Source organism: Carya illinoinensis, chromosome 9 (assembly GCF_018687715.1).
Source record: "Carya illinoinensis cultivar Pawnee chromosome 9, C.illinoinensisPawnee_v1, whole genome shotgun sequence".
Taxonomy (NCBI): Eukaryota; Viridiplantae; Streptophyta; class Magnoliopsida; order Fagales; family Juglandaceae; genus Carya; species Carya illinoinensis.
Genome location: NC_056760.1, coordinates 15,290,753 through 15,314,654, shown reverse-complemented (window position 1 = coordinate 15,314,654; position 23,902 = coordinate 15,290,753). Strand labels below are relative to the sequence as shown.

Here is a 23,902-nt window from a genome sequence, read left to right as displayed (position 1 = left end):
TAAATTTAAAAATTTTAATTTATAAGTAATGTGAATGATGTATCCTATGCACTGATTTATAATATAAAAAAGTAAGAATTATTCCAAATTTACATTCTTTTAAACCCGGTTTGAATGCCTAAATGAGATATAAATTATCTCATATGAGTTGTACGACATGTTTAATTTGTGTATCCAAACAGCAAAATATAAAATTTTATCTTATCTCTAATTTTTCAACCACCACTACAGTACCTCTATAGTAACACTACAATACTGTTACATAGTTTCATCTGCCTCTACAGTACTACTAACTACCATATTTTTAATGTATATTATTATATATTAGATTTTTATTTTATTTTATTGTAATATATAATTAGAAAAACGTATTTCAAATTTTATAAAATATAGTATAATAAATAGGTCATAATTAAAATAATTTTGTTTAACAAAGACATGAGTTCATAGTTTGGGAGTATTGAAATAATTAGGGACAATTATAAAAAAAATATATTTTAGAAAAGTCAAAATATTTATGAGTTTTTAAATTAATAATAGATATTACTTATTTTTAATATATCTATACTTTTTTCCACCTAATAATTAAATACACTTTTTAATAATTGGTGGATCCCCACCACTTTATCAAATTTCTAAAAAATTAAAATTATCTTATTTTATCTCACTATGTAAATAAATTTTTTAACAAAATATCTCATTTTATCTTATTATTAAACATATATTTTTTTTTACAAACTATCTTATCTTATCTTAATTAAAAAATTTTATTATTATTTAAAATATCTAAAATTATTTCATTTTATTTCAACTACGTAACCAAACGAAGTTTTAAGATTACTGAATTAGTCGCATCCGTCAGGGAGGGGATTGGGCCCAAATCTTCGAAAGTTCGAAAATTATCGGGCCTAGTTTTCATTCAGTACTGGGCCCAAGAAGAGTATCAGCAACCGCATTGGATCTCAATTCTCAAACCGAAAAAGGTGGCAGCAGAAGAAAGGGGAAGCGAGCACAAATGGCTTCCCCAGCCGCTCTCCGAGAACTACAGCGCGAATTAGAGACCAAAGCCGACGATCTTAACAAAATCCAAAAAGGCAAGCTATAGCTGTAGTTTCATATCGTTGTCTTCATATCTCCCTACCTCCCTCCCTCCCTCCCTCCAATTAAACCCTAAGCCTTGTATGATATATTCTTCTTCATATTTGTATGTGTTTCCGTTTAAATTGGAGCCTCGTGACGGTTTATAACTTGTCAGATATTTCGAAGAATCACCAAGTGAGAAAGAAGTACACTATTCAGCTCGGTGAGAACGAGCTCGTCCTGAAGGTTTCTTCCCCTTTCCTCCTCTATTGTTTTTTCTTTTTAATTTCTAGTCTTTTACTTGGAAAACGAAGGTTGAACAAAAATAAATTAAAATTTTCCAGTTATTCTTCTTATTGATATGCTATGTCCGAATTGAAAAGCTGTTTGGTTTATGTTTTGAAATTGTTTCTTTCCTGAGACATTCTATCCAGTGCAAGTTTGCAAATTTTTTATCTATGTTGTGTTAGATTTGACGGAATGAAATAGTCTAATTCTTTTTATTTGCTATCAAATAGAGTTTTAAAATAATCTTTATGAGTTGATTATGCATAGGTATCAGTCCAGATTGAATTATTTATTTGTGTTTGTAGGAGTTGGATCTGCTGAGCGAAGATGCAAATGTGTACAAGTTGATTGGTCCGGTACTCGTAAAGCAGGATTTGGCAGAGGCAAATGCAAATGTTCGCAAGAGAATCGAATACATGTCTGCTGAATTGTATGCTCCTGATACTTTACATTCTTCACTACTAATTCTATCAATCTTTGCATCTGTTCAATTATAAAAAATTCATTATTCATGGAACCACTGACTTCTGAATATAGAACAACAGTTGTCATTTTTTTTCCCGTTCATATTAACTTTTTTTGATAAGTAATAATCTTTATGAGCAATGCTAAATACAGTCGTGGAATTGCAAACGCCGCGCAATCGCTTTGAAAAAAAGTGGGATCCACGATTAAAAAGTTAGTTTTTTTTTTCATGTGGGTCCCATATTAATTCATTTTTTTCAAAGCGACTGCACGCCGCTTGCACAACCATGACTGCAAATATCATTTCTCAATCTTTATTGAATATGAAGAAACTAGGCAATGCCCAAGTACACAGGGAGTATACAAAGTGAGACACCTAGTTACATTCTAGTGGACTATAAAGAAAATAGAAACTCATGAACATTCCCGCCCTTTAGAACAATAGCAGAAAACCATTGAAACAAAGAGAATACAAAAAAGTTCCAGATTTCTCCCACTCCACACTCCTAATCATTAAAGCGCATCTCATTCCTTTCCGACCATAAACACCACATTAAGCACAAGGGCATCATCCGCCACACTGCTGCCAGTTGAGCACTGTTGTGTGGTCTGTTCCAGCATGCAAGTATCTCCTCCACACTCCTAGGCATAACCCAATTTAGCCCGATTCTACTAAGTATTCCAGCCCATAACTCCCCAGCCACCTCACAATGTAAAAGCAGGTGATCTATTGATTCCCCACTCTTTTTGCACATATAGCAGCACTCCATGACAACCACACCTCGCTTTCTAAGGTTATTGATCGTTAAAATCTTCCCCTGAGCGGCTGTCCAAATAAAGAAAGCAACTTTAGAAGGTACTAACACCTTTCATATACTCTTCCACGGAAAGAAAGTTTATCCCACAATACTAACACACCTCCCGAAGCCCCTGATGAAGCTAAGTAACACCACCCCACAAAGGGGCAACCCCACAAACTGCGAATTATGTTCCTGTCAATACTACGCAACTTGGTCTCTTGAAGGCAAACAATGTCCACCTTCCAAATACGGAGAAGAGATCTAATGCGAAGACGCTTATTCACATCATTAATCCCCCTTACATTCCACAAAAGGATTTTAGGCATTAATAAAAGATGCTGGCCCCCTTCCCTTCACCCTCTCCCTCCCCACGCTGCCTTCTTTGTTATCATAATTAATAGAACTCTTGAGGCGTTTCAACTCCCGGTCTTGTTTCACAGCTGATTTCAGAACTGTAGTTCTCCCTGCCTCTATCACACTTAGAAGAGCGTTAAACTGATCTTCAAACCCAGGACACGAAATCCCCACACATTCATGAAGTTTTCAACTTCTTTTAGCACCCAATCCGAAGAAAATCTGAACATCGGTTTTGGGGATAGGGTACGTAGCGGGATAGGGCTATCCATATCTCCCTCAGCCTCACTAGTCTCCATTTCCCTCAACTCAACCTCCTCCATGCCTTCTGGGCCCTTTGGCCCCCTTCTATTTCCAGCAGCCACATCTCCTTATTAATATCCCCTTCCACTTCAATATTCACCTCCCCTTCCTCTAGCACATTCATAGAAGACACACTTTTAATTACTTCCCGTGCTTCTAAGGTGCCCTCAACTGCTTCCAAGACCAAGACCAAGACCTCAGTCTGAGTTGTACTTGAAGGCTCTCCAAAGACCATCGGCGTCGTCTGTGCATGTATCGGTGACCCATGCTGAGAACTGTGCTCGTTACATGGTCCCGTAGCTTCCTCCAAGAGAGAAATTGTAGCCAAGTTATATATTGGTGCCTCTTTACCCATGCTGGCCTCACAGAACCCTTGTGTTGGCGTCGAGGAAGCCCCAGCGACCTCTGTCACACAGGTCTGGGCAGATTCCGAGAGTTTTGGGCTAGGCGTGCCATTGTGGAGAGCTCGGGAACTGTCTTCTTGCTCTATTGAGAGTACTGCCGGCGTCGTGTTGTCCTCCGGTGGCCTGATCAATGTTGGTGAAGTCACCTGAGGCCTCGTCGGCGACGATGGCTTAGGCCTTTGCTCCGATGGGCCTGGGTCTTCAGGCGTATGGATTCTCCCTTCGTCTCGGGTAACCCAGGCCTCACTTTCGGCCTCTGGGCTCTTTGCTTCCAAGCTGGGCCCATTTGCCTTGCCTTGGCCCTGTCCATGTCCCTTTCCACTCATGCCCACGTCCCTTCTAGTTTTTTCCAAAACGCACCGTTTCAGCCACTGCATTTTAAGACTCAGCTCTCCCATTTGCTTTTCAATCTCAACCAACGTCTTCACCCAATTTTCCTTTTTTGGACCAACACTTCCTCTGCCATCTCCTTCACCATAATGCACCTCTTCCGAAATAGTTCCCCTCTTAGTCCTGCACAGACCTGCAACCTCTGGCTTTTTTGTGTCTCGAGGCCCCTCAATTCGACCTTGGAGTGCCTCCCTATACGACGGAAGTGGCATGGTTCGTGGTGGTGGAATGGGCTTCCATTGACCATTGTCTCTGTTTTTGCCTCCGAAAGCAGAGAAAGCTACAGTGATCTCCTTCAACATATCCCCGAAAATCCTCCACCCTACCCCATCCCTTCCTTCTGGGATCACTAGCATCCCACGCCTCTTCACTTGACCAAACTCCAAAACGGAAAAAAATCTCCCATAGTAGTTGCTATGCCGCTACACCACCAACACCTATGCCCCACTTCTTTTTGATCTAAAAAACTCAGAAGAAACCCCATTTTCTATGCCTTCTTTCACCATGTTTGCCAGCCAACCCAACGAGTCTTTGTCCATGGAGATGTATTTCACAGCACGGCAACTGCTTTCCGTGATTCTCCACCACCTTTCATTAACCTTTTTGAACTCAAAGCATTTTTGTTCGATAATCACATTTTTGAGTAACTCCATCTCAACACCACAACAAGAATATGAAAAAACAGATAGAAAAGTACTAGGAAAAAAGGTTTGAGTATAGGAGAATGGATTCTAAGAAACACTAAGCTTTCCTAATGAATAAGCTAAACCAAAAGATCATCTCTGGTGAGAAGCGCCAGAGATGAAGGGGTGGGGGGGAAGGTTTGTACGGGGAGAAAACATTAGGAGAGAGAGTGATTCTTTTTTTTAAAGATCTGTGTTTGCAATGTTGTCATAATTGTTTCCTGCTGGTACTTTATTTCATGTCAACTTATGTTTTATTATCTTCAATTTTTTTCCCTCATGTTTCCCACTATTACATGTTGGTTTGGGACTGGCTAGATATGCTGTGATATCTTTTTTTCGGAATTTCTGTGGATCCTGAATTTTATTCTCCATCTTCTCTACTATTATATGTTGGTTTGGAACTGGCTAGATATGCCATGATGTCTCTGTATAATGTCAAATTTTTCTGGTTTTGTTGATGGTCTCACCTGTTAACAAGTCTATATTCGGAGGAGTTGTTCACATCATCCTTGTCATCATCTTATTGTTGTTTTTGCTTGCTCATATTTGACTGTAAAAACTTTTGTACATAACAGGAAACGGCTTGATACAACTCTTCAAGATTTGGAGGATAAGCAAAATAGCAAGAGAGATGCAGTTTGTATTCTTCCTTTTCACATGTTTACACATATGGACACATCGAAGTCATAATCTCTAACTCACTTCACTTTAGTTATGATTCTTAAGAACAATGTGATATCATTTTCTTTTCAAGTCCATTATACTCATATGATAAGGAGGCATGACTTGGTGAATCTTGTAGTTTATCAAACATGAAAAATTTTGATTCATGCTTTTCTTTTGATTGAATGTTTGGAAGTTTGTGAAAAAACTTGAATTTTATGGCTAAACATCAGGGCACAAACTCCTAACTAAAATTCCATTTATTGTAGCTACCATCTTCTATTGTGCGAGATGTTTTGGCAACAACTTTGTGATCTTGAAATTTGAACAAAACTCACTAAGAAATTTAACTTATTTTTTGTAATTTTCCAATAGAAGTCCTAAACCACATGGCCTATACTCTAAAAGTACTGGTCAATGATACAATTGGAACTCCATTGAAATATTATAAAGAGCAAGGACTTATTCTTCCCAAACAATATGGGATTCCATACACTGCTTATGTTATCCTCTTACCATATAGGGTATCACAATCTCCACCCCTTAAATTCCTGACGTCTTCGTCAGGCTAGTCCGTCGTAGTTGGCATGTCTCAAGTCCTATATTTTTGGTTGGAATAGGCTCTGATACCATTTATAATACTCCAATGGAAGACCCTAATTACATGGCCTATATTCCAAAAGGAATGGTCAATGATACAATTGGAGCCCCATTGAAACATTATAAAGAGCAAGAACTTCTTATTTCCAAGCAATGTAGGATTTCATGCACCACCTATCTTATCCTCTTATCAAAAGGGGCATCACATTCTTATTGTCAAATTTACCATGAGAAGACATACCTTCTGATGGTTTGTTTCTAATTACAAATAAAAAAGTTACTATTCTAGATATTTGATTCAAATTTAAATACAACTTTAGGCATTTGATTTCTACAGATTTCAATAGTGTTGCAATTTTATTGCGAAAATGTTAACTGCTTGTATTTGAATATGTTGCTTTCTTGGACCTCATGTGTTCATATCTTTTTGAGGAGCAAACTGTGGTCTTAGGTGTGATTTGTACTTGATGTTTATGACAAAGGAAGGTTGTAGATTTCACAGTTTAGGATGTTAACATATGGGGAAAATACATTTCCACCTCAAACTATAGGATGTTTTGTGCTTTGCAGAATTACCAAACTTGACACATTTGCACTCTCCAACCACTAGAATCTGATAAAAAGCTCTCTAGTCCAGTCTGGTCATTAGGATGCATGGAGAATAGGTAAAATAGGCAGCGTTATATGGTCCTGATGGTTGGGGTACAATTGTAAAAAGTATAAAACACCATATTTTTCCATTAATATATTTTAGATATTTGGTTTTGGTAGATTTGATAAAATGACTAAAGGTGTTTGTGGAAAATTTCATTCTTGGATTAGAGTAATCGTAGCAATGTACATAATCCATAGTGGCATACTCAATTGAGCATGATGCTATAGAGAAGGGCCCTGATAGGGGAGGGTGACCCTTTGTCATTTGGTTTAAAGGATTGGAAGTAAAGGTTAGCATGGAGCGGTGCGGTCTTCCTTGGAGCTTGCCATTTCCATTTCTCTTGAAGGGTGAACAGATACTGAAAAAAAAAAGGAAGCCTGTTAAGAGTGTTTTGAAAAGTTAGGTCCTTGCCCTCTTGCAACTAGAAGAATGGAAAGGGCACTGAGGGGGAAGAAAGGGGAGTGGAGTTGGACTCTATTTGTCATTCAGTTGAAAAGTAGGGGGGAAAGAAAAATTGAAAGCATGGCTTCTCCTCCTATGCCCACTGTTTTCAACCCTCCCCTAAGTGGAGAGATTGGAGGAAGGAAAGGGAGCTTGATAAGAGGGGCTTTTACATTTATGCGCTTGTCCTCACATATGCCATTCCAATTAGGGTATAGTGTCAAAACTATCTATTTATTTCATTTCTCCTTCCTTCCAACCAAATATTACACTCTTTTCCAGTTTCCTTTTTTCTAGTGATTTTGTTTTGCCATTGAGCTATCAAAAAGGGTCATATTCTCTATTTTATTTTTTTTATGATAACATTATTCTGTACCCGAACTAAGCCTTGACCCAACCATCTTAAAATCTAGAAGGTGTGATGCCTTTTACTGGCAATGGTTGATTTATGATATTATTTTTCCAGTCCACTTTAGTGTTTGAATAACCACGAAGCTAGAATGAATTATGCAAGCATAAAAAAACCTATGATGATTTTGGGGCTAGGAATGATTGATCTACATCATAACATAATAGGATTTGGGTGTAGGGTTTTTTGGGATCTAGACTGAAAATGGATGGGTAGTACTTGTGACTGGATGATGTTATTTCCTTCAAGCATGCTCTTATTCTTATAACTGGAAGCAATTGCTCGGAATGACCCTTCTATTTATGTTTTTGCTCTGCTGTCTTTTTTCCTGCGGTCTAAAAGTGAAAAACTGCCCCTATCCCCAAACCAGAAATTTCCTTGTTGCTTTCTCTGGCCTCTCTTTTCAGCTGTTTATACATAGACTTAGGGCTGTGCAACTGCATATTACATTGTTGTTTACATCACAATGCAAAACATCAACTTTACAAAGAACAAATGTGAAAAATCCAAAAGAGGCACATATTAGAATGCCTCCCATGATTCAGATTTCAGAGCCATCATCCTTCTATAGCTTCTCTCCTCTCCTGCCCACTGCCATCATCTCCTAATAATGCACAACCAAAGAAATCAAGCCAAGTAATTGTCAAGAACTTGCTACTCAAAGCTAACATCTATAAGAACAATAAAACTTAGTGATCCGACAAGCATGTACAGATCTTATATTTTTAAATACCTCAGAGTTTTCAATTCAAAATTTGGAGGCTAGATTTACCACTTCCCTTCTATTTTCAACAAGCATATACAGATCACCATATCAATAGACTTTAGAGTCTGCTTCACAAACTCCTTCACAAAATTTACTTATGTTTAGAACCAGAAGATAAGTAATGAAGAAAAAGATAAGTTCACAAGAAATATTTACCATATGCGCAGGTCACAGGCCATTTGTGACCTTTGCAAACTTGTATCCCAGTCAAAAGAATAAGTTGTTCATGAGTTGTAGGGAGAGGATTCGTGCTGCCACCAACAAAGGCATAAGAAAGTGCTGCTCCATTCAGAGTTACATGGCTGTCGCCTCAAGGAATCAAGTGCTGTTAAGTGATCATAAGCTTGATTGTGATAAGCTTCACTACATATACCTTTAGAATTATTGAATCTATAAAAACTTCCCCAAAAAATAATTGTCACAGCATTTCTAAGTATACGTATAGACTACTATAGCTTGCTCATTTAAATTTCAGCTATATATTTTATGTGCCTTTTCTTTTATCTTTTATTGTTTAACCTTGTTGAATATTGTGAATGAATATAACTACACAAAAAGGGCATCTATATGTATCGAGTGTTAGATCATTTGTTACAAACAGTTATTAATTGCTTTTACCGGTTTGGTTGCCTTTCAGGTCTTAAAGGTACAACAGAGGATCCAATCACTCCAGGCCGGGAAAGCCAAGGCATAGTTTACTTTCACACCAGTGTTCGAGCTTAGTATGTTTTGTAAATCTTACTCGAGGCTTGGATGTAATTACTTGTTTCACTGTTACAAACTCTTACAATTAGTTCTGCCATTACTATTGTCCTTCCAGCAATTGTGGGACGTAACTTGTTTGCCCCAAATTTCTATTTCCCTTCTGTTTCTGTCTGCCCTCAATCTCTTTCGTCCTCACTTTTGGGGTTTTACTAGGAGGAATTCAATGAAAATATGATGCCTTTGCCATTTCCACAATAACAAATGATGAACTGCCATTGAAGCTGGATAGGGATTTCAACACCCGTTAAATATTAGATGCAGCTGTACATTTGAGTCATAAATGTTGCCTTGAAGTACTGGTATTTGTTTATTTATTTTGTATCTTGGCCTGGCATTTTGCTGAAAAGTCAGTTCTAAGTCGGAAGTCATATTGTAAGTGGAGGGTCCATAGGATTCAAAATTGCTCAATTTTTAGACTGCATCATCTACATCCTAGTTTTACTAATGCCTTGAAGGTTTTGGACTGCTCGTTATTTTATTTCTTAATTTTTTTTAATCTTTTATGGCTGTATGGCCGAACGAGGCCTGAAAGAGGTACAGAAGTAATGAAATTAGCTAGGGCCTTTCTCGAGGGTCCAATGTTACGTGATGATCACGTGAATCTCTGTACCCAAAACCAGAGTTTTGAGTAGATTTTGGATATAGTTTCTGTCATGATGTCTCAAAGCTTAAGACTTTGGTGGATGTATATTTCTCATAATGATTGGGTACCAGATGGTGGCCATTGAAAGTTGAAACCATTTATTATCTACCAATGGATGTTTTACTCATCTGACTTCTCTGGTTTATTAATGGGTTTATTGGATCAAACTATCGAAAAAAAAGTGATTATTTGGATTTCATTCTAAGGAAAATTAAATTCAACAAGTTCTGGCAAGTTGTCGAAATTGGGCCACGACGATTTGTCGATTCTTTTCCCTCCAGGACCTAAGACTATTTTGAGCTTATCAAAAAATTTTTGGTCATGCCTCGACTCAGGTGCAAAAGGCATAGGACTGGCTGGGCTAGCTCCACGACTAATGGGTTTTGCATTTTACGTAAAAGAAAATGATATAGCCACGATGAATTCCTCCTACAAAAGGATTTTTTTATAAGTAATTCCACCTACAAAATTAACGAAATGTGTGTGTGTGTGTGTGTTTTTTTTTTAATTTTATTTTTACAGCATTTGTGTTTTTTAATTTTTAATATTGTGTTTTTTATTTTAAAAATTTTTGTATTTAAAAAAAAATACAGAAAAAATGTTGTAAAAAAAATGCTTTTAAGGCTATTGATACAAAAGCTTTTGTCGATAGACGAAGCAGTGTCTTTTATATAAAGAGAAGTGCTGTAGAGATAAAAATATTATATAAAATAAATTTATAAAATGACATAATTTCATATAATTATTAGATCTATTTTACAATTTAACTTATTATATTAAATCATATTATTTTTTCAATTTACTCTTTTATAATCTTTTTGTATATAAAATATTCCTCTTGCCTAAAATGGTTCCTCAAAAAGTCATCTCCATCCAATTATGCCTTGAAAAAGTAAAAAGCATTTTTGCAGCAGTATCAATCTTCGTGCGGTTTGATGCTCTTCATCAATGCCTAATTTCTTTAATTATTTTTTCCTCACTCTTTGTCTTTATAATCTCTCCCTCTCCCTCTTTTCAAATCTTTTTTTAATAATTAGTTCTCTTATTCTTTCCTCACTCTCTCTCTCTCTCTCTCTCTCTCTCTCTAATGAAATGGATCGATTTGGAAAAAACGATTGGAGAGTGTTCTTAAAATGACTAGATAAAATATATATAAAAAGAAGGTTTTGATGAGCTATTTTAGTAGATGGGGGATTGAGAATTCCCTCCATAACTTTCTACCCAATAAGGAAGAAACTCAAACGTTTTAGTTCAAAACGCGACCTTTTTAGCAAATGCAGACGTGTTCAATCACCACAGGTATCCACCATGATCATGTAAACCTAACCGTATTTAATTACATACATGAAAGAATAGAGTAATGCTACATGCAGTCGTGAAATTGCAAACGCCGCACAATTGCTTTAAAAAAGAGTGAGGTCTATGATTAAAAAGTTAGTTTTTTTTTTCATGTGGGTCCCATGTTAATTTATTTTTTTCAAAGCGACTGCACGCCGCTTGCACAACCACGACTGCAAATATCATTTATCATATTCTTGTTTATGCTTGACCATGAATTTCCATTTTTCTTCATTTCACTTTTTTTTTTTTTTTTTTTTTTATTTGACCAATTTGATAATGGGTGCTACTCAAACAATAAAAATATTGGAACCCAATAACTTATTCCACCCCCATATAGAATATATATGTTGTGTCTTTTTCCCTACCTAACTAGCTAGCTACCAAGAAGAGATCTATTACAGATACAAAGAGATTATATAAAATAAATTCATATATTGATGTGGTTTTATGAAATCTATTAGATCTAGTGTTTCGTAATAAAAGTAATTTTATGATATAAATGTACCACATCAACCTACATAAATTTATGAATTTACTTTTATATAATCATTTTGTGGCTACATTATTTTCCACCCAAAAAATGTAACATTTGATCAAGAACACACATGACCACAATAATCATGATGTCAGATATTTTGCTCCATCCATGATCTCTCTTTATATATATATACATATATAAATGTAGTACGTATATAGTACTGAAGATAAAACATTATAAAATAGTGGAAACACGAATGATGTTGCATCAATTAATGTGCCGGGGATCGGAATATATAGCTGGGAACCTACGCTTCATAAATATTGTGAATATTTTTCACGTGATTTCTTTCATATCACGATCATCATCATCATCATTATCATGATATCGTGAAATGTTTCAAAACTTGTTGGCGACTTTATCAATTCTGATAGAAAATCTCCGAGTGTTATGGTCTTATATATAGTGATCATCATGATGAACTCTATCTTCCACTATATATCCATTTATTCATATTTGCACTAGCTAGCTTGCAGAGCCGCGCGCGCTGAGGCAGCCTGTCCAGTACAGATCATCGATCGATCATCACCATATCAACAATGCAATGCAGCACGCATGCTCGAAAAAACCACGGCGCTTTTTTTCACCAATTGTAATTACACGACAACCCCACTGGCCACCACCACCCAACTCACGTATGTAAAATCATGGTATATATTGTCATGTCTGCAGATACATTTTTTTTCTTACATCTATCTAAAGCAGAAAAGACTTTAGATGAAGCAAAGAGAAAAATTGGGGGTGGCATTGTCCGGGACAACATTAAAGTTGTTTCATAACTTTGGAGAATGATCGTACGTAACACATTGCAAATTAATAATTACATGCATTTACATCAATGAGAAAGGCACTAACGTCAATAATGGTGGTGGTGGTGATGTTTTCAGCTCATTGAATGAAATTATATATAATATGTAGTGGGTGCCAGAACCACTTCCTTCTCGTTTCTACAAGTTTGAAAGATGTTCTGGTACGTACGTACATGCGTATAACAAATGCATCACGTACCTTGTTATACGTACGTACATATACGTTCCTGACCTCGATCCACTCAGGTCGAGGATCAATATATAGGTCATTACTCCAATATATATTAATGCATGTAAGCTCGATCATCATATATAGTGGGATATACGGACACTGACACTAAGATCAAAATATTGAGCTTACACACACACACACACTATATATATATAGTACACGTGTTGTCAGAAAGAACGAACCCCATGAATTCTAGTTAGCTTTGATTGCATCTTGACCCAATTAGCATGCATGGGGGACAAAAGCTACTCCTCCCTCCATTTTATAATATAGCAAGATGAGATGGAAGCATTTATTGATCATTTAACTTCTCATATTATTTTTCACTTTAAACTCATATTAAAGATAGATTTGAATGACTAAATATTACCCTCTCTTGACCTAGCTATTAATTATTAAGGATTAGGTTTTAGAAAGGTTGTTGTGTTGATTTTAATTTATTAAAAAAAGTTATAAATTTTAAAGTCTCACTATTATTTGAGCCAAGAAGTTGGTGCATGGGATTACTCGTAATAACATTAACATTGTTTTTTTCACTTAATATTACATGTCGGCACATAACTGCGGCCGTGATGCAACAAGACATACGTACATCTCCCGATAAAGGAAAAGTTATTACAGCAAACAAAATGAGACTACAAATTAAAGATGATTACAACATTGTAGAAGAGCTCTCTCCTCGGCCACAGCTTTCATCTCCATCTTCTCATCTTTACCCTCTTAACCTTGTAACGAGAGAAAAACAAAGTCCAAGATCAGCTTGTGATCATGACTTGTACATGATCTTTAAAATGGAACTTCTTCACCATAATCCTAGCTAGCTACGAATATAGGCCTTAATGGTGTCGAATCATGTAAACTTATGTCAACGCATTTATTTCCTACAATTAAGTTTTCTTTATTTTCTCATGTTATGATTACTCATTAATACATGTACTTCTCACGATGGTCGACATGTAAATTCTCTGGATCATCATCCGATCAACTGTTGATTGTTAAGTCCAAAATTAATTTGACGTCATAAACTGAATGAAAAGCATGCATAAAGATAGAGTTCATGACCTCTACATGATCATATTTAGATCAGCCGATAGTTGATATTAGGTAAACATGATAAATCTCTCTCTTAATTATCTCAAAGCTGATGTCATTGCATGCTCTAATTACGGACTTAATTACCCACCCTACCACAGCTAGGTCAAACTCAATGCTAGGTTGATGCTGAAAACTCTAAAATCAGGTCCATATAATTATACCATATAAGCCACAGCTTATAATTAGTATTAACATTTTATCTAGTGTGCCAGAAAGCTCTCTATATATGGCTGTTAAGACTGAGTTGCAGGCAGCAAGAATTACTTAATTTTGTCAGGTTGGAAGGATTCTCTCTCTCTCTCTCTCTCTCTCTCTCTCTCTCTCTCTCTCTCTCTCTATATATATATATATATATATATATTGGAAGGATATATTCTCTTGATGAATTAATGAATATTAAGATATTGTATTACGTATATATATGTTTCTATGAGAACTACAAAACATACATATATTCATTGAGATTTGAGTTTCTAATCGATTTAATTCGATTTGGGCACAGTAGTTTTCATGTTAATTAGACTTATAAGCATTATTGCATAATTGTCAAAAACTAAAAATTCTTGTATTTTTCTTTTGCAGGATATTGTTTAATAACTAGGATATTTTCCTGCTTTGTAGAGGAGGCATTAATCATTACTGGAAAAGATCATGCAATTAGTCTCCCAAGTGATCACGTTGACAATCACTACAACAAAAAATATTTTTTGGGACGAAATTACTTTGAGACGAATTGAAAATCGTCCCAAAAAGTGAGAATTTGGAACGAAATTTGAATTTCGTTCCAAAATGACGACGGTCATGCCAGACCGTTCGAACGGTATTCTTAGGGACGGAATTTTTTGTCCCAAATAAGTTAACCGTTCGACTGTTAATGATTAACCCTTCGAACGTTTAATTTTTACCGTTTGAACGTAATATTGGCGCGATAGGCAAAATTATTTTGGAGGGAAATTGATAAACCGTTCGAACGGTAAACAATAACCGTTCGAATGATGCATATTCACCGTTCAAACGTTATTTGAATCGGTCGAACGGTGACAGGGTTTTAATTTTTTAAGTTTTTTGCCAAATTATATTTAGATTAACTAGTAATTATAAAAAATTGGTTAATTAAATAATATGAATAATCTAAATTAAGAATTAGTTTAGAAAATATAAAACAGTACTATTTCATACTTAAATACTGAATTTACAAAACATAAAATATTGTTCATACAAAAAACAGGAAATAAATAAATAAAATATATCATAAAGTAATTAAGACCCCAAGTCTTTGCACACTTCCTCGACTGCAGCTATACGTTCCTCGATCTATTTGTGTCAGTCGAGTACTGATGGTGACTTGAGTCGCAGACATGGCAGCAAACTCTGTACGAAGCTCAGACACAGCAGAATGGATCTCCATACGCACTGCATCGATCACTGCTGATGTCTGCTCGCTGATCGCTGCACGCACTATGTCAGCCATCTCCTCATGAGTAACACTGTGGACTGAAGCCTCGGCCCGTGTAGATGTCTCTGCAGCTGCAGCTGAGACTCCATGATCTCCCGGCTATGCATCTCTGTGAGGATCAACTGGTTCTGGAACATGTGCACGAAAACGTAGTCTCGAGTGTCCCGTGCTGCGTGAGAGGGTGGTGCTGTTTATCGGTCCCATCGGCTCCCGTTTACGCTCAGCAACATCTGGCACAACACCAGCACATAGTAGATATCGGGTGATCAGGACTCCGAATGGTAGTATATCCATCGAAATGTACCGAGATTCTGATCGAATCCTATCGAATATATACCCCACCAAGTCGATAGGAATGCCACGAGTGACCTGTATCATAAATTTCGTCCGATCAATGCCAACTTCTGTCTTGTGCTGCCGAGGGTTAATGTTATTGGCAATTATCAAATTTAATATCTTAAAGAAAGAAGATAAATCTGTCTGTTTGATGCTCTTCGTCCCATCATACGGTGGAGCATCTGGACCGACAACCAAATCCCTCACCTCGTGATCAGCAAGGGTATCGACCTCATCAGTATAAACTGATGCCTCCTCCTCAGCTGTCTCCGCCTCAACTGAAGGATCAGACTCTCTAGGCACCACATTCGGATATGCATCTGGCAGCCTAGGAATACCGAGATGCTCAGCAAGTCCATCTCGTGAAAATACAATGGGTACTCCTCGGACAGTGATACTATAGGCCCCAGAATCATCTACGCTGGCACTGCCGAATTCTCTATAGAACTCAGCAACAATGTCAATGTAGGAGACTGGCTCCCATGCTTCCTCCCGTTCATCCAAGATAGGTCTCCAACCACGATCACTGAATATTGAGGGCAATGAATGACCCTCCCAGAGAAGACTCTGGAAATCAGAAATCTTCACTGGTCACTCCAGTGAAACTGTCATCTCCCAAACTGGACCACTACTACTCTCACCAAGATTGCATCGCTTACGTGCCGGTCTAGAAGTAGACATTATAATCAACTTGAAATTTATAATTACAAACTAGATATATAACATTAACAAGAAAAATACAATAAATAACTATTTACATACTAGATAAATAACATTAACAACATTATCAACAATAAATATATTTCTCAATATCAATATTAATAATATAAATATAAAATTAAAAACCGTTCGAACGATTACTGTAACGGTCGAACAGTTACAGACAAACCGTTCGACCGTTATCTTATATCGTTCAAACTTATTACTGTAACGGTCGAACGGTTACAGACAAACCGTTCGACCGTTATGTTATATCGTTCGAACGCTACGCATAGCGTTCGAACGATCTTCGTGTCGATCGGGATTCCAGGCCGAGTCGACTCGGCCATTGAAATCCATGGAATGCTTCGATTCCCTGGATTTTACACCAAAATAAATGTAATAGAAACCTAAATAAACGTTCCTAACAAGGTTTTATGCAAGTCTACCGATTATTTTGATGTATAAATCGGTTTACCCTAAGTTAAACAATTAATCTATCAAAAACCTAAATCTAAACGGTAAAATGCTTTAAAAATGAAAAATACCGGTAGTTAGAGGTAGAGGCTTTGAGTGGGCACTGTTGACGGCGGCGAAGACGGCGTTCAACGGCGGAGATTGACGGTTTGGAGGCTTAGTACGGAGGAAATGGAGACGTGCAACCTTCGGTGAAATTGACGTCGGTGGCTTATATATGCAGTGCCGTTCGAACGGTAAGTTACTACCGTTCGAACGTATTAACTGAATATTAATCACTTCTCTAATTAATCGGTTTTTCATGATAATAAATAATATTTAAATGCAATATTCGGTGTTAATTATATTAAATATAATAATTAATTCAATTATAATATATTTTAACTGTTAAATATATTATAATGCAATATATTTAATGCACTTATATATTATTAAACACTATGTATTATATATATAATTTTTTATATATATAGTATATATTATATTATATTTAATTAAAATATATTATACTATTGAATATTATATAGTATATAGTATAAGTTATATTATATAGTATAATTAATATAATATAGACTACTATATACATGAAACTATGTTCATGTATTTATATAACATATATATTATATGTGATATTAACTAGTATCACATATATATACTAGTATAGATGACACTATATATATTAATATATATATATCCATTTATTAAATAATATAATAATAATATAATAGTACTAAACATTATATATATGCATGTGATGCATATAACCCTATGCTATGGTACCATATATATGTTATATATAATAGGTTAATATATGTACTTGACTATAATATTAAATGTAATATGATATTTTATACTATATATGTTACTAAACTATATAATATTTGTTTAATTATATATTATATAGTTATATTACTATGTCTCTAAACTATAGTATATTTAGAAGTTATTATATTTAAAGGTATAGTGCAAAAAAAATACAATAAGCAACAATATAACTTAAACGTTTGAACGGTTTAATAATGGCGTTCAAACGTTCATGAATGATGTTCGAATGGATATGTTAACGTTCGAACGTTAGATTAGCAGGGGAAATTTTTCCCGCTAATCGATTTGACGTTCGAACGTTCATTAAACAATCGTTCGAACGTAAATGTTCTACATTTACACAACAGAACATCACAATCTCGCACTCGTTCCAGTCGACTCAATATCACTCCCACGCTCATTTTCTTCCAACCAACGCCATTATTCTTCAATCTAGCCCTCAAATATTACTAACTCCTATCAATCTCTTATATTTTCGGATTAAGAGGTTGTTTTTACCGTTTGGTGAAGAGTTTTGACCGTTTGGTGGATTTTCCGCTTTATCTCTCCAAATCAGGTATTCTCCTTAAATTTGACCTCATTTTAGTTGTTATATAAGTGTTTTCGTTTGCTTACATGAGTTCGTCATATAGTTTGCTATCTTTTGATGTAATATGGACTGTAAATGTTGGGGTTTTCGGAGGTTGAAGACGAGTGATTTCTGGAAGTAATCCGTTCGAACGGTATTCATGTGCCGTTCGAACGTATGTCCTTAGATCGAACGGTGACGAGTACCGTTTGAACGTTATGTTGGTCAGTGTTAAAATAATTAACATTTTAAATGCAGGAGTTGAATTAAAAATTAATTATTTATAATCTACATTTAATGATACTTAAATACTTAAAAGATTCAAATAATCAAATGAGAATGAATTAAATTACAAATCATCTAAGATTTGCTACAAAACTTAATTATTTATGATGTTGAACTATTCAACTATAGGTTAATACAATTTGTTTTGTTTTAATAACACAAAAATACTTAATATTTGAATTAATAAAATGAATTTTAAATAAAATACAAATAATCTGGATTTAATAATACTTAAATACTTAAAAGTTAAAAGTAATCAAATGAATTTGATTAAAATATAAATTCCAAATTATAAGATATAAAATGAATGTTAATTACAATACAAATAGTTATAATTATTAACATGCTTGTTAATTACAATACAAATAGTTATAATTGATAAAATATTTTGAAAGATATAAAACAACTATCTAATTATTTAATAATATAAATACTTAATTAACATATGTTGCATTGTTTGTTTGATACATGTTAAATATTGGCATATCTTATATTGCTTGTTCATCAATATTAGCCTTAGACCCGTTCGAGAGTTATCAATCCGCCTTAATTGAAAGATTGATAACTCTTGAATTGTCCAGAGTGGACAGTTTGGAATTGTAAGATCATTCTCGCAAACTATCGATCTATATTTGTTATACGTCCAGCATTAAGATTTTGGCAGATTTATCCCTTGTTCTCCGGATATGCAGTTTCGGTGATGTTGTATTGAATATTAACAAGTCGGTGCACACAACCAGACGAGCATATTTGGAGAACTATGTGGAGATGTTGCCGAAATTTTGTTGGGCGTGACAGATTATAGAGGATAGGTTTGCGACTATGATCTTACAATTCCGAATGGGATAGGACCAACTACCCGGTGTAAGGTGGCATACTCCTTGATTGATACATGATACATGCTTGTTTGTTGATGCACACGTGATTGTTTATAATGAAGATAGTCAGCATGGATAAGAGTTGGATGCGAGTTAGCGATCGTTTGGGTCAGAATTACAACGTATATGCTGAAGGTGTTAAGAAATTCTTAGAGTTTGCATTGGGTACATGTGATAGTGATGGACGTATTAGATGCCTATGTAAAGAATGTAGGAATTTGCGCTCTCATAAGATAGACTTGGTGAGAGAGCATCTGTTTGTAAAAGGTATTGACAAGGGTTATACTGATTGGGTCTTACACGGGGAACCATATCCAACTTCATTCGATGCTCCACATGAAGAAGAAGAGATCGATGAAGATGTACAACCAGATGTTGTTGGAGATGAGTATGATGAGGATATGGAAGAAATGTTAGGTGACATCGGTGCGGGAATGTTTATGAATGAAGGTGGCACGGACACATCAAGTTCAAATGATGGGGGTCATAATACTTTTGCACGATTGTGGAATGAGTCACAACGTGAACTATATCCAGGATGCAGAAGACACAGTAAGTTGTCATTTACCGTAAGACTGTTTCACATAAAATCAATGTGCCGATTATCAATTAAGGCTGTCAATATGTTACTCGAGTTATTTAAGGAGGCACTGCCATCAGATAATACACTTCCTCGTAACTTCTATGAAGCAAAAAAATTGAAATGATGACTTGGATTTGATTACAACGTAATACATGCATGTAAGAATGACTGCATATTATTTTGGCAAGAGAATGAGCAGTTGAACGAATGTCCCATATGCCACGAATCAAGATGGACATCTGACAAACAAAATGTGCCGCAAAAGGTAGTACGCCACTTTCCATTGACACCTAGATTACAACGATTATATATGTCACGTGCAACGGCTGCAGACATGATATGGCACTCATAAGCCAGAGTTAGAAACGATGATATTTTATCACATCCTGCTGACTCTCGGGTGTGGAAGGAATTTGATAAGGAGCATACATGGTTTGCAGAAGAACCACGTAATGTGAGACTTGGGTTGGCAACAGATGGATTTAATCCGTTTGGGAACATGAGTACTAGTCACAGTACTTGGCCAGTCGTACTTATGCCGTATAATCTACCACCGTGGAAGTGTATGAAAGATCCATATTTCATGATGAGTTTGCTCATTCTAGGTCCGAGATCACCGGGAAATGATATAGACATACATTTACAGCCATTGATTGCAGAATTGAAAGATTTGTGGGAGAATGGGGTTGTCACATTTGATTCATCAACAGGCAAGTCGTTCAAGATGCATGCTGCCGTTTTATGGACAATAAATGATTTTCCAGCATATGAAAACTTGTCAGGTTGGAGTACTAAGGGGAAAATGGCATGTCCAACTTGTAACAAACATACTAAATCTGAATGGCTCACTTACGGGAGGAAATTATGCTTCATGGGTCATCGTCGATTTCTACCTGGTGATCATAGATGGCAGGGAAATTCACAAATGTTTGATGGTACTGTTGAATGGGGCCAACCTCCACCATATTTGTCTGGTGAAGATTTACTTGCACAATTTGTAGATGTTGGTTGTAATGAATTTGGTAAAAAACAACGAAAGAGAAAACGAGCTACATCTGAGTTGAATTGGACTAAGAAGAGTATATTTTTTGATCTTCCATACTGGTCAAAGTTAAAATTACGGCACAGTCTTGATGTTATGCATATTGAAAAAAATATATGCGAATCCGTATTGGGAACATTAATGTCAATTGAAGGAAAAACGAAGGATACATTAAACTCAAGGAAGGATTTGAAGCGGTTGGGAATAAGACCGGAAATGCAGTTGCAAGAAAATGGTTCATCCATTTACATGCCGATTGGGTGGTATACATTGTCAAGGAATGAAAGGGCTACTTTTTGTGAGTGGATAATGAAAATTAAATTACCGGATGGTTATGCCTCGAATTTGACAAGGTGTGTGCGAACAAATGACTGGAAAATAACTGGGTTAAAAAGTCATGATTGTCATGTCATTTTGCAGCGTATCTTGCCTATTGGTATACGTGGGTACTTGACTAGAGACATGCGCGTGGCTTTGACTGAGTTGGGTTTATTTTTCAAAGACTTATGTGCATGGAAATTAAATGTAGAAGCTTTGGATCGAATGGAACGGGAAATTTCCATAATATTGTGTAAGCTAGAAAGTATTTACCCACCATCATTTTTCGATGTCATGGTTCACCTGGCCGTCCATTTGCCACGTGAGGCTTGACTTGCAGGACCAGTTCAGTATAGATGGATGTATCCCATTGAACGATTTCTTGGGAAGTTGAAACGAACAGTTGGTAATAAAGCTCGCCCAGAAGGATCAATTGCAGAAGCATATATTGATGATGAGTGGCATACCTTCTGTTCCAAATATTTCCACGGAGTTGACACTATGTTTGATCGGCCAGAAAGAAACTTTGACGTTGACAGAGCAAGACAACGAAATGTGTTTTCCGTGTTTTCCCAACAAGTACGTCCACTTGGTGCAGTGCGTGGTTATGACTTATGTGGAAGAGAGTTTGAGAAAGCTCAGTGGTACGTGCTGAACAATTGCCCTGAGATAGAGATTTACTTGAAGTAAGTATTAATCTTTTTTTAATTTAGTATTCGCTCATTTACTTTCGCAAAATTCTAATAATATAAAATACATGTGGTAATCATCAATTTCAGTGATCATATTAACATGCTCAAGGAACTAGGAGTAAATGATATAGACCAGAAACATGAAGAAGAGTTTTCGAGATGGTTTGAACAACGGGTAATGACATTACATATGCGACACTTCATTCAATACAAATAGAAAATATTGATTGTTTTTTTATTGATATAATAGAAGTTTTACTTAATATGTAGGTTGTACAAATGCATGCCAATAATCCAAACGATATATCAGATGAATTGTATGCATTAGCGCGTGGCCCATCGAGACGGGCTACAAGATATTCTGCATGTATTTCTCGTGGTAGTAGGTATCACACAATAGATCGAGATCATTATAGGAAAACACAAAATAGTGATGTCCTAGTTGAGGGAAGTCATGATGGAGAAAATATTGATTTCTATGGAGTGATTGTTGATATAATTGGAATGAAATATTTGGGGGAGCTTGCAGTGTATCTCTTTAAGTGTGATTGGTGGGATTTAAGTAATCCTCGAACTGGAGTCCGTGATGATGAATATTTCTTGAGTATTAATACATCAAGAAAATGGTACGAGGAGGATCCATTTATTTTAGCTTCTCAAGCATCTCAAGTATTCTACTTAGATGACCCGAAGTTAGGAACTCAATGGCGAGTAGTACAAAAATATGCTCTAAGAAATATATATGATGTTATCCCTCAGGCAGAAGGGCGAGATGAAGAAGAAGATGATGCCTCTACTCAAGAAGCATACCAAGAGAGTCAACCCGTCTTTAATTTGTTTGTGGATTTGAGCCAGCATGAGATGATTCCATTGAATAGAGAAGATATTGAGGGTGAAATTGTTGATGCGACACTTGAGCAAAGTGTTGATTCATCTGAAGTATTTACAGAAGATGAGACTGAATTGTCAAATGATACTGATACAGATAGTGATTGACGAATTATATTTTCACATTACGTGATGATGAGCACTATTTTACTTAATGAATATTGTATCAGTTTTTTGAAATTATGCCTCCGAAGAGAAAGGAAGTGCGCAACCCATCTCCACCTGTTCCTATCTCTCCTTCAGACTCACCATTAGAGATTGACTCTACAGAACAAGGTAAAATTCTAATAGTCATAAAAGTTATTAATTAAGATTATAATAGAGAATTGATAATAATGTTATATATCATGATGACTTCACAGTACAATCTCGTCAAGGTCGAGGTACTACAAGAGACGTGACATTGGAAAAATATCGTAAGGTGGGTAAGATCAAAGTTAACATTCTTGATGAACATACCGGAGGCGAAGGACAACCAGCACCTTGGCTTGCATCGCATGTGGGTGCTCTTACACGAACTTATGCACCTTTGGCAACAAGTTCATGGAAGAAAGTCCCCCAAGATGTTAAGGACTTTATCAAGAAGCGTTGTTTGGTAATGTTTAATAAATGAAATTTAATTGGACTGATAATTTTATTTTACTTTAAAGTTAGAATATTATAAATGATAATATTTTTGTCCAAACTTTTTTCTGTAAGGATGATTTCGAATTAAATTTTGGTCGGAGAGAGGAGCGTAAAACTGTGGAAGAGCTTATGAGTAATGCATTCTGCAAGTATAAGGCGAGATGTCATGAGTATTATAATAAGTTTGAGAATAGTGAAGAAGCACGCCAACATCATTTTCAAGATGTGCAACCTTCTGATTGGGAAAAACTTTGTGACATGTTTGAGGATCCATCATATAAGGTATAATTAATTTAATTATTTTAGTCCTATTTTTAATTCCGCTTTTTAATATTTTCAATTCTTATGTAGGAGCGAAGTTCTATAAACAAAACAAATAGATCAAAATTGAAGATTACTCATCATGCAGGCTCAAGATCTTTCCACCGCCTCTCTAAAAAATTGGTATTGCTATTCTTTTATTTGTATATAGTTAACTGAATATATCAATCATAATGATTT

General features: G+C 35.8%; 1 protein-coding gene across 2 annotated transcripts; it reads left to right on the top strand.

Moving 5' to 3' along the window:
- The first annotated feature begins 943 nt into the window (after window positions 1-943).
- Window positions 944-9,255, top strand: LOC122276430 (prefoldin subunit 6). Of its 2 annotated transcripts, none has more exons than XM_043086132.1 (5): window positions 944-1,094; window positions 1,256-1,326; window positions 1,674-1,798; window positions 5,346-5,406; window positions 8,942-9,255. In XM_043086132.1, exons 1-5 carry the CDS (start codon window positions 1,016-1,018, stop codon window positions 8,996-8,998), a joined length of 393 nt encoding a protein of 130 aa, XP_042942066.1. In that variant the 5' UTR covers window positions 944-1,015; the 3' UTR covers window positions 8,999-9,255. The 2 variants fall into 2 exon arrangements, with proteins under 2 accessions (XP_042942066.1, XP_042942065.1); XM_043086131.1 differs by having other exon boundaries at window positions 5,346-5,410.
- The last annotated feature ends 14,647 nt before the right edge of the window (window positions 9,256-23,902 follow it).